At 44.5% G+C, this 12,500-nt stretch overlaps 2 protein-coding genes and 1 pseudogene across 2 annotated transcripts in view; 1 reads left to right on the top strand and 2 right to left on the bottom strand.

Moving 5' to 3' along the window:
• The window catches only part of LOC123418191 (NADH-ubiquinone oxidoreductase chain 5), an 8,846-nt gene extending 3,077 nt beyond the window's left edge, over window positions 1–5,769 (top strand). Inside the window, exon 1 of the mRNA XM_045106957.1 lies at window positions 1–5,769. This exon is cut by the window's left edge and continues 3,077 nt beyond it. The gene's annotated coding sequence lies outside the window, so the exon portion shown is untranslated.
• A 5,076-nt stretch (window positions 5,770–10,845) lies between these two features.
• LOC123418190 lies at window positions 10,846–11,317 on the bottom strand (annotated as a pseudogene).
• Window positions 11,290–11,978, bottom strand: LOC123418188 (NADH-ubiquinone oxidoreductase chain 3-like). The gene has a single exon (XM_045106956.1). It carries the CDS (start codon window positions 11,718–11,720, stop codon window positions 11,304–11,306), a length of 417 nt encoding a protein of 138 aa, XP_044962891.1. The 5' UTR covers window positions 11,721–11,978; the 3' UTR covers window positions 11,290–11,303.
• Window positions 11,979–12,500: the final 522 nt, after the last annotated feature.

Raw genomic sequence — 12,500 nt, 5'->3', positions numbered from 1 at the left:
TCAATTCGTCGGATGAGACCTTTGCTTTCCTTCCACAGGTTAATGAGCGCTATATTCGGGAAGTACAGGATACCAGAGAAACTAGCGAGTATTGGGGTGGGGGCACTACTTCAGACCGCTTTGCTTTGGACTTGCTCTACCTTATAAATTGGGAAATGGCTATCATCACATCGAGCTGTCTACTTCTGATCCATAGGAGGGAGTGAACCGTTATGTTCCTGAAGTCAGTATTGGAAACACAGGTATCCAGAGCTATTCTTTGAGCAGCATCGACCTAATTCCTATGTTTTTCCGAAGATCATTCAGGGAAGAGAAGAAGACATGGGAAAGAAGAGCACGATTGTAAGTAGGCATCAATAGATAGATATGATTGGTTGACGAAGATTGGCTTCTTGGGCCCCCGTAGGGCTATGTTGCTATGCTGCTAGAAAGAAAGGAAGAGTTCGATGTCCATCAGTTCGTGGTTTCGGAGATTGCTTACCGACTTTCATTCATATCTGAAAAGATCAAGGGTGCCGAAGTCTTCATTGATCCAAAGAAAGAAGCTGACACAGGCAAGACCTGGATGATCGAGTTATCATATTGACTTGGGTTATGCCAACTTGTGTTGTGTTTTGTAATCAGAGCTACTTGTCCTTGCGTTGCCCAAGAGAAGTCATCTTTGCTAGGCTGTTTTTCGGTTGTCTAGCCATGCGTGGGAGCGAAGATAACTCCAAACACGTTCTGGTAGATGAGGGGAGACTTGCTGTATCCATTTCCCTCTCTGGCCAATGATTTGAGGAGCTAGCATCAGATGGTCTATCGTGGCCTTTTTCTTGATAAAAACGTATAAAATGAAGCGTAGATGAGACACTGTTTAGCGAGGAACTTGTGGAAGGCTTGGGCTATCCTCGTACTCTTTGGTACTGACTCATTATTATTATGCGGCAATCATATCACTGTCTTTATCGACTCCATGCAAAACATGTTCATTGAATTTGATAGGCCTAAAATGGCTTTCATTATGACCAAAACTACTAACATGCAAAAACTGGTAATAGGCCCGCGGATCTCTCTGGTTATCAATGCTATTTTATTGTGTTCTGTAGCCTCGCTAACCACAGGCGTGGATCCACAAGAACAGAAGAAGCAACAAGATCGTGCTTCCCTGCTTTAGGAGTTTCTTCCACCGGTGTGCCTATAGGGAGATAATGACTCTCCTAAAACCCTTATTTGCGGTTAATTGTTAATTGGATCTACACTTTTGTTGGATCCACATCTTTGAAAGAAGACTAGTTTGGCACGGGCGGGCTAGAAAGACTTCGAGGATAAAACCGATCATTCAACAGATAAGGTCCTTTTGGGTGACTCTGGAGCAAATCTATAGCATCAGCCAGTCTAGCGCGTTCTAACCACTATCGCTTTCGTCTTGTAAAAGTTTAATAAATGCGACTGTGAATTAGGGCCAGTAGACTAGAACTATAAATTGACCCGGCGTCGACGCGTAGCCGCTCACCATTATGGTTCTATTGGTTCTCATCGAAGTATCTAAATGGTTCTATTGGGGTTCTCTTCGAGATATCAAAATATTATTTGGAATTTACCACCCGTGTGGAGCCTTGAATGCGACTCTAAATTGGATCAGTCACACCGGGCGATCACTCTCCTGGAGAGCTCTTATGGCTCTCATGTGATAACTAACTCGCCTTCCCTAAGTCTTCGCCTAACTCGCCTTTCTCAGAATCTTCTGAATCGGGATCCGTGGTTGCGTCTGTTGGCAGTAGCACTTCTTCATTGTATTTGTGACTTGGCTTTGTCCGTTGACATTCTAACACATTGGCATTCTAATCTTGGATTATTTCTTAATAAATTCGACCCGGAAGGCTTTTTAGCTGAACATAAGGAGTGGTGTGCGGACCCAAAGGCAGTTACCAATATATCATTAGATTAGTGAATTCCCACGCGCCAAACAGGCGTCACCACACTGCCTCCCAAAGGCTTCTTTTAGGCTTCCCCGCCACATCACACGCTTGCTTGCTTTTGCTAATCCGATCCAGAAAAAACGAACATTCTCCCACGTGCTTCGGGCCTTGCAATAGCAGTAGATGCTACAGACGTGGTGTCATTATCAGTGATTCCTCAATCGATCAGAAGAAAGGGAATATAACCTGCCCCTCATTGTCCAGGTTTTCTTTGAACAACATCGGCCGGACAAGAACAAAGGTTTTCACCTGCTTCGTCCTGGGAATTGTTCGAGCTACATTCCGTTCAGACTAGATATCCGGAATCTAGTCCTCTCTGTCCTAGCTTAACAACCGTTTTTTTTTGTCTTAAGACAATAAACCACTTCGTTTAGCCTGCCAAGAGTCGCATTCCTAACAACAGGAACATCTGAGTTTATCTCACTATTTGCATTCTTAGGTCCGGACAAGAACAAGAGGTTTTCACCATCGTCTTTGCGCTTTGCTGGAACTATGTAAGGTTTACGCTCGTGACTTCACGAGATAGTGATTCTCCTCACGACCACCATTTCATTTACCTTCACCCCGGGACTCAGGAACAACATCTTAGAACCTGTTTTATCCTCTGAACAACCAACAACAAACACTAGAATTAGAGTTATAAACCTTCCGAGATGGCTTCATCTATTGCTTCTTTGTTGTCTTTCTTATCTGGCAGATGAAAACGGGAATCTTTTTCTAGATTGTGTGAGTGGTCAGTTGTGATGGAGAACAGGGGATTCCCAATCCAAAAAAGACTGGCTTCTTTTCGAAAACTTCCATGCCAGCTATGTACCCAAACCTAGCAATTCTAGATTCTCCTAGTAAACTGCAGGTTTTTGGGTGCTAAAAAAGGAAACTTCCACGCCGGCTATGCACGGGAACCATCCGTTAATCCGTGTGAACCAAGAAGAGAAAATCGAAGCTTTTGACACGCCTGTCTAGCCAATCCAATATATATCTTTCGTATCCCTGCTAGCGTAAATGACACACTATTTTTGCGAGGAAAGTCACCTTGCAAACAAGCACGATTCCCTATGAAAGTGAAAGGCAATTTTTTCCCGGGACACAAGAAGAGTGCAGGATATATAAAAGAGAACTTGCGGAGGGCGAGACAAGTTCAGTCATGATTGCAGAATGTGAGGACTATTTAGTCATTGAAGATGAAGAGTGTTATAGTGCGTGATGATGCTTTGACTTGGGTTGTGGACTCAGGTGCGTCCTTCCACATCACACAAGGAGTTTTTCGAATCCTAGACCTGTGGCATCAATGGCTCTGTGAGGATGGGAAAGAGTAGAACGTCAACAATTGTGGGCAAGCCACCTTCACAAATGGTGCGAAACAAACACAAAAAAAAGGTTGGTGCTCGATGATGTGAGACATTCAATTCAAAAAATCTCTTGTCAGTAGTGGGCAAGCTTTATGATATTGGCCATGGCAGTTATTTTGGTGAAGGAAAATGGAAGCGAAGCGCTTCTTTGATTGTGGCTCGAGGAATAATTGCTTATAGAAAGATGTAATAGAAATACGAATACGAATGTAATCAAATTATCGACTCCGGGTCCGCCATTCCTTAATCATTCCTTAAGCTTAAATAGCCGACATTCCTTCCGCAGCTGACTCGTTCATCCCCTTCCATTCCTGCTCTATAGTAGGGGTTATGTCCCCCTTTCCTAGTGAGAGCAATACGCAATGCTGCTACGAATAGAGATAGTGCCCTATCCACTGCAAAACGGTACTCTGCTTCAACCACACGGTATGGCTCCCTCATTTCAAACCAAGCTGTAGACCGAGTAGGAAACAGCTAAAGGTTCCGGTCCAAAGGTAAGAAGATCCGTTGGTTGGAAATCCGTATCAATTGTTACTGGTTCTCCCGTTCTTGGTACTGTGTCATGTGACTCTAAAGCCCCAACTAGGCTAGATCGAGATCTTGGTCCTTGCTAGGCTTACTCGCGTAAATAACCCCCATGTCTTAGGTGTTCTCGGGGGTAAGCGAGTCAGTACAATCGGTTGCACAACCGTCCAGTCCATATCATAATTGTCATAATCAATCATATCAGTAGGTGGCATACTTGCCTGCTCAAGTCCATCTACTATGGATGTGGGCTTGGACCAAGCCATCCCCAAACACTGAACCGGATCTTGAAAACGGGACTGAACTGAATCCGACTTCTTGGTAGCCCAGTGGCTTTTGGTCCCCATCGGAAAGTGCTGAATGGATTGCTCCTTGCCCAACGACAAAAAGAAAGAAATTTAGGAGAGGATTGATAGGTTTAAGCATTCAGGGCTGGTCGCTCTTATGGATACCTGTGAGCTAGAGTCGGGAATCGAAAAGGAGACAACGGAAGCCGTACAGATCTAGTTGGGAATGCTGTTCATGCAGTGGAGAGCGTAAATGACCGGCCCTTGAGGCGCGAGTAGACTTATCATATAGAAAGGAAAGAGATAAGCGGAGGGAGGATGGTTTGATGATAGCCAAGATCTCCATCTCATTTGTCACTCTCGTATTCTTAATAGGAATCGGCAAGCAGATACAACCACTAGGCCATTGCCATTCGACTAGTCTATCAGAGTATCCTACGAAGTCAGGTCCAGTAGGCGCAGGATGCGCTAAGCCATTCGATCTTCCTGCTGGTGGTCCACCATAGAGCTCCTATGTAGCCGTTTGTTTTCTCGCTTAACTAATTTGTATGAGGCGATACAGCTGAGATCAGCCAACGGTTCGAGCACTTAGCACAATGTGCCACTTAACCGGACGAGCGCAAGACCGGGTCTACCTACCTTATGACATTTATGAAAAACGAACGTTGTATTAAGGGGTTTCTATCAGTTAGTAACAAAGCCGGCAGTATCCTTGAATTCAGGGGTCAGCTACGGGAGGTATGTCTCCATGTGTGCCGAAGAAGCGTCTATCATTATACGCTGTTTATCCAATCAAAAACTTCTTCGTTTAGTTGGTAGAACCCACGCCAATATCATATTGACTCTCTCTCGTCCAATAAGAGTTTCCGAGAGTTACTTTATTCAAATTCTCTCCTTTCCAAAGCTCCACAAGGAAAAAAGAGTAATAGGACAACAATATTGCTTTCATTTATTTTGAGTTCTTTCTTTGTTGAGATGGAAATCGACGTTCTTTTGAAAAGGGCTAGGTAGTTTGCACGCAGGCAAAACTTCTTCATGAAAGGTAAAAAATAGACTTGGATTTCATGGGTTTCTTAATGACTAGTCGTTCGTTTGAAGCCTTAAGAAACCGGCAGAGAAAGCGGCAGTTTTTTTTTTTCCGAATGACCTTATTTCGAGAATCAACTAACCGACAAATCCGTAGCCCAGGTGATTCGCTGCCTCCCTCTCGCCAAAATGGGATGAATCTTCTCATGCAGCTTTTTGATTATTCAGGGCGCAGCGAAGCCAATTTCCATCAAGGCAAGGGGGTAAATAAGGGGGAAGAGGAGTTGTAACGATAGAAAAGAGAAATGACTATAAGGAACCAACGATTCTCTCTTCTTAAACAACCTATATACTCCACACTTAACCAGCATTTGATAGATTATCCAACCCCGAGCAATCTTAGTTATTGGTGGGGGTTCGGTTCGTTAGCAGGTATTTGTTTAGTCATTCAGATAGTGACTGGCGTTTTTTTAGCTATGCATCACACACCTCATGTGGATCTAGCTTTCAACAGCGTAGAACACATTATGAGAGATGTTGAAGGGGGCTGGTTGCTCCGTTATATGCATGCTAATGGGGCAAGTATGTTTCTCATTGTGGTTCACCTTCATATTTTTCGTGGTCTATATCATGCGAGTTATAGCAGTCCTAGGGAATTTGTTCGGTGTCTCGGAGTTGTCATATTCCTATTAATGATTGTGACAGCTTTTATAGGATACGTACCACCTTGGGGTCAGATGAGCTTTTGGGGAGCAACAGTAATTACAAGCTTAGCTAGCGCCATACCAGTAGTAGGAGATACCATAGTGACTTGGCTTTGGGGTGGTTTCTCCGTGGACAATGCCACCTTAAATCGTTTTTTTAGTCTCCATCATTTACTCCCCCTTATTTTAGTAGGCGCCAGTCTTCTTCATCTGGCCGCATTGCATCAATATGGATCAAATAATCCATTGGGTGTACATTCTGAGATGGATAAAATTGCTTCTTACCCTTATTTTTATGTAAAGGATCTTGTAGGTCGGGTAGCTTCTGCTATCTTTTTTTCCATTTGGATTTTTTTTGCTCCTAATGTTTTGGGGCATCCCGACTTGCTTCATTCAATAGAGAAGAGACGGACTTCCATAGAGCATAGATACCCGCTTTTGATTCGGAATACATGAGACCCGGGCTTAGAAGTTATGAGATGACAGTACCTGATAGTCATATCGACTTAAGGACATGGTTTGGGTCCCACGAGAGGAAGAAACGAAGATGTCTGGTCGTGGGACTGGTAACCTTGTCTGCTCTAGTACGAGTGATCCGGTATTCATTACATCAATTCTATCGTGTCAAATCGGGTCAAATAGCTCAGTCTTTCACTCGAAAGCCTGGCATCCGCTACCGGTCAACTACTCTTAACTCCTGGGGTCGGAATAAGCTTCCGCTTCTCAGCCATATCCATCTTCAGCTTCTCCGCCTTTCGCTGATCCACTTTCATCCGAATCAGTAGACATAGTATCCGGGTGGAATGCGGGTGCTGTTAACCGGGTTCTTCTTTTAATTTATTGCTTGAATAGAGAAGCTGCCTGCAGACGCCGCAACGAACATGTATTCACTATTGTACGACTATTCTCGTGCCTACTATCTAGTTCGAGTCAAAGCATAAAGCTTGTGCCTCAATTTAGTGCTTGCTTGCAAAAAGACATATTGAAGAAAAGAGTAGATTCTAATCAATATGGCGCCCCTGGACCCTTTTATTAAATAAAAGCGCAGTATCAAGTAGAAGTTGATTCCGGTTGAGGAAAAGAAAGCGACTTCTCCAGCACTAGCACTTGCTTGAATAAGTGCTTGCTAAGGAACCGGCATAATCAAATTGCACGTCTGCTTCCCTTGTTGGGTCCAATTGAACCCTTAGACAACACCCAAGCTTCCATAAGAGTGCGAAGTGGAAGTACCTAACAGGGCCCTATCTTATTCAAGTCTCATTTGGAGGGGATTGCAGGATTTGATCCATCGCCCCCGGTCCAAAGGACAATAAAAATAATGGTACTTCACCTTCGATTGGATCTAGCTATAATCTACGTTTGGAAGAGTCTAAAGATATGGAGCTCAAAGGCAACAGCACGAAGGAACCTTTTGATTGAGCAAGCATGCGAAGCAAGCGACAGAGACCAAATAGGCGAGATTAGTTAAGGAAACGGGGTACTTCTGTGGCTAGAAGGCTTTTTTATGATTTTAAGGAAACCTTGAGGAGATATGCTTCAGGCTTATCGATTGTCACCCATAGCCATTGCTATATCTATTATAGCTTGATTTTACTGTGGTAGATGAACACAATACTGCGGGGAAAGCTAAAAGACAATACAGCCGTCCCATGGGGTATAGGCGAACGATACATTCACCTTATTTATCTTCATTTTCTTCCGCAGCGAGCTAGTATGCCCAAAGCCGGCAGTGCGTAGGAGGTCACTGATCGAGCACTCTTGCGCCGACGAATCCGGTCTTAGATAGAATGAATAGGCGAAGAAAGGACAACCTGCTAGTAAGAAGGTTTCTTTCTGACTTATGGAAAGCCTTACCTCTTTCTTGGACACGTTTTCGCTGCGCGCCTCTATGATAAACGAAATGGCAGACATGAACAAAGCATATAGTTGGTATGACGAGATATTCTTCTTTCCCGACGGAACTACCTTTCGGCTTCGCTAAAAACACCTGGGCTATGCCTCAAAGTCTCAACACTGGCCCGGAGGAGAACACTAATCTACGCATAAATAAAATCTCTGTTCATTTTTGATTCAACTGACCGAGACTAGCAAATCAATCCTTTTGAAGCACTCAGCTTTCAGACAAGTCTTCAGACTGCCATGTTTTAGCTTACTTACCTTTGCCTGCCAACGCTAGAAAAGCTAGCTTCCTTGTTTGTGGTACCAGGAATGTGTCATCTTGATCAAGGAGTCTGGAACTCCATGCTGGGGATGTAGGAAATGCTATTCGTGCCGGTGAATCGACGAAACTATGTCCTTTTGCAGCTTTTTGTGCAATGTCATATGTCGTAAAAGAAAATGTTGGTGCAGGCTGTCTTCGTATGCTTTTGAAAAAGCAAGAATTACTACTATTTATTGACTTTATGAAAAGAAAGTAAATTGACACTTTATGTCTCTCTTTCGAAATTGAAACTTGAAAATAGTAGGAAACGGAAAGCAAGAACGAAGTAGGCGAGGAAAGGCATACATAGGTCAGAAAAGTATGCATGGTCGTCACGGGTAAGGATTCTCATTCCAGCATTCTTGGGTCTAGTTTTGTTTGGACTTGGGCTTAGATGTAGTGGGTTCTTGGGCACTGCTTTACCTTTATCAACCTTAGAAGGAGCATTAGTCTTTGACACATCAATCAACCCGGCGTAGGAGCATGGGATTTGGACACATCAGCACCAAACCTGTTGTTGAAGTCGAGTATGAGCTTCTATTCTATCCAATCGAAAGAAGAAGCAAAGGCTTTTCGCCTTATCTTTGCATTTAAGTTCTCGAAAGGAGAATCGGAGGCTTTACACCTATCTTTTCTACTTGCTTTTCGTTTCTAAAAACAAGAGATCTAGGAAATGAAAGGAATTCATTATCGATAAGCTGTGGGTAGAACAGCACAACGATAGAAACATGAGGAAAATCGTCTTCATCAAGAAGATATTTAGCAATTTTTTCTATTTTCTAGGCGGAAGAGATAAAATAAATATTGTTACTGGGCTAGGATGTTCATTTGGGAAGGATCTCGGATGAAGCTCCAGAGTTCTTGACCAGTGGAGTCAAGTGGAGAAGGCGTTACTTGATAGGAAAGCAGATTTTTTTTGCAGGAATTGTTGTTGTTTCAGCGCGGTAACGAAGGATGTCTTTCTACCTGCACTTGACCCCGGAAAGTTGTGGTGTTTTCTATCTTAGAGGATTAACCACGCCTTTATGCAAAGGCGATGCCGAAGAACATAAGCGGTTGTTAAAGCAGTGGCGGCGCATCCGCCTCTATCCATCACCAGAGTCTTTCTAGGTTTGTTCAATATCATTTATATGTCATATGTCAAGGGCTAAATATACGGTAGCCGATTATATACTCCGCGTAGGGCGAAGTTTGTCCCAGTTGGTAGTTATATATAGGTATAGCTGGAGCCCTAGACAGTCTAGCCATATACCATATCATGGGTTGTGGGCTACTCTGGAAGGAGTGGTGACCCAGCGCGATAGGTTGCTTTTACTATTACAAGACTGGCTCCTGGTCAAGTCAGCCTCCTTGAGTTTGTCTTACGGACGGAGTGGGCTTTTCCCCAGGGGGTCTAGTTTTAAGGCAAGTAGGCCTATTGAGATGCATATAACTTTTCATCTTATCACCCCGCCTAGCGACTTTGCAAGCATTAAAGGCTAGGCACCTAACAGCGGTTATTCCTCCAACAGGTTATTCTGGGTTACGCTAAACCTTCAAGCCTTTTACCAGCAGATGAATACTTAATCTATCCCCTCTGCGCACGGAAAGGAAAGCTACTCTTCAAGAGTATATGCCGAAAATCCTATGTTTGGAGTGACCATGAACACACTGCTTGAGACCCTCTTTCGTGAGACAGTTGTGATTCCGCTTTCATGTTTTGGATTGAGCTTTGTCACTCTTTCTATGCCTCTTTCTTTTTCTTGGAGGACAACACACACGCGGCGCTAAGGTTCCCGTGGCAACTGAACTAGGATTCGAAGCCAGGATGAGCGGATCTACCGCTCCAGGTCCTTTCCTATTCTTATACTAATATGTGTAAGTTCCTTGCGTTTAGAACTAGAACGTGAGGCATAGTAATGGCGCATGTGTGATATTCTATTGATCCTGTTTAGGCTGCTTTAGGAAAGCACTCAAGCAGGAATGGATAAAATGTCTTCTGCTGCAATCCTAACTGCAATGGCCCTCGCAGCTTTAGTGCAACAAGCCGATCGAAAGCACTCATCTTTATCGACTAAATGCTTTTTTGTCTCTTCCTCACTAAACGCCCGCTTCCTGGCTCCTCCCTCTTTGCCTAGCGGTTAAGTAGATAGTAGGTCCCCCCCCCTGGCCCCGCAACCAAGAGTCACTCGTCGAAAGCTGACCAGGAAGACAATAACTGCTATTTCAAGAAAGCATGGTTGGAGTTCTTCTATTGACGAAGGGAAGAGGACGGTCTTACTTTTCAGAGATACCTGACTTATTAGTGGACTGGTCATGTCATAGCGGAAGGTCAGAGGTGGGAAACAAGGAAACAGAGGAAATGCTTACTGGGACATAGCCTTCGGTACGAGTTGAAGGGAAGAGGTTTGATTGCTAATAAAATGAGTGGAAGAGCTGCTCGGTCAAAGGCATCTCTCAAGTAGCAAAGGCAAGACGGAAAAGCAGGAATGAAGGTTGCTAGGTACCGCTCCGTGGTAACATCTATCGATTCGCTATCGGGAAAGTCTGGCAAGGGAATATCTGGCTGAGGAATTAGAGGAACTTTGGTAGCACTCGGGACGGAATCAATCAAAGAACTTAAGAAATTGCCCATACCGACAGCAGCTCCCGCTTTAGAAAAAACCCTATCTCATCAGGCAGGTATACCTGACCCTTTTTTAGCTAGTTTCGGGAAAGCGGTAAGTTAAGTAAGTCAAGCCCTTCTAAGCGAAGAATAGCGGAGAGAAATGGTAACGTAATAAGGGAAAGGGAGCTAGCTGCTTCCATATCGCCCCAAAAAAGAACCAAAAAGTTCCAGAGGCATCTTCCATTCATTTCGATTTAGGTCTTTCTGCACCATATTTAGATCTTCCCTTTCTACGATCGGAATTCCCAGCAAATCCTTGACTCCTCGAATACGATGGGATTTCACACCTGGCGAATCTTTCACTCTACCTCCTCTGACTAAGACTATAGAATGTTCCTGCGAATTATGACCTTCGCCTGGAATGTGAGCAAATATATCATGTCGATTGCTCAACCGTACTTTTGCTATCTTACGTAGAGCTGAATTAGGTTTTTTCGGTGTTCTCGTCGAAACACGCAGGCATACTCCTTGCTTCTGGGGACATTGATCCGAAGCTCGAGTACGGTCCGTGCGCCGTTTTTCTTCTCTACCATGACGAATCAATTGATTTTTTGTAGGCATCCCTCTTTCCTATGTCCTTCCCCCCTTTGCCTTTCAAAAGTGGTTACTCCCGATCCGAAGCACCCCTTTTCCATTCATAGAGAGATCCAATCGTCAAAATCAATAAAAAGGCCATCATGGACCAAGATCCAAACAGATCAATCTTGTTAGGAGGTACTGCCCAAGGAAAAGAAAAGGTGACTTCCGGATCAGGGATAATAAATAAAATAGGAACCGGATAAAATCGTATATCGAAACGACTTCTGGCATCACCGGAGGGATCGGAACCACATTCGTAGGCCGACAATTTTTCTGGATAGGTCGAACTATTGGAAGCAAATGGAAAAGGAACACCGAGTGGAATCAAAGAAACTAGCGGACTGATCACTAAATAGATACAAATAGGTGCAAATTCCGACATCACCAAAGCCCACTTCGTTCTCTCGCTCTCCTCGCGGCGCTCCTTGCTCGCGAGCGGCATACCGAAAAAAAGACGCTCAGATGTGGATTCGAACCACTGAAGGATTTCAAGGGCAATGCCCCTTGCTCTTCCCACTGAAACAAGAAAAAAAGGATTTGCAGTCCAGCAAGAAAACGGATGCGCTAACGCGCAACGGCTTTCGCGCTAGTTGCTCAATCCGTTGCTTGTTTTGCTCTAACCAGCTGAGCTACCAGAACCACTTGCCTAAAGTCTCTTTTCTTCATCTATGAGCATCCTACCTGCAGTGGAGGAGCTTGCTCAAGAACGAGAGCCGGCCAGGGACTGGACGGCCCTCGTTCGGGAAGGTCTTCTTCGCTATAGACGCACCAAGAACAAGAAAGGGGCGCTCCGCTCCTAGTCACTAAGCAGCTATTCTGTCCGACGGCGGACTCCATCAATCTGAGGTTCTTTCTCTCACGTAATTTCGCCCGCCCGTTCTACTTCCGTGCGGAGGAAATGGGATTCGAACCCATGATACAATCTTCTTGTATGTCGATTTAGCAAACCAATGCCTTAAGCCACTCAGCCATACTCCAAGTTGTTGATCGGAATTGGATGTGCCGGGTTGGTTGCCCGAAGATCCACTGCGTAAGCCGTAGCGCGCGTACTCTTCTTTACTGAGCGAGAAAGACTCTATCCAGATCTATGGATCTCCCAGCGTCCAAGCGAGACCCCATCCAAACAAATCCGCCACTCGTTGGGCGAGGCCTTGCTTTCTATGAACACCTCACCACTGAATGAGAAACTTAGCCTCCGACCCGACCAAGAGAGAAGACAGGG

This window comes from Hordeum vulgare, unplaced genomic scaffold (genome assembly GCF_904849725.1).
Source record: "Hordeum vulgare subsp. vulgare unplaced genomic scaffold, MorexV3_pseudomolecules_assembly, whole genome shotgun sequence".
In the NCBI taxonomy this organism is placed as follows: Eukaryota; Viridiplantae; Streptophyta; class Magnoliopsida; order Poales; family Poaceae; genus Hordeum; species Hordeum vulgare.
Note: the sequence above shows the minus strand (reverse complement) of the source record. Positions and strands in the feature narration are given on the sequence as shown.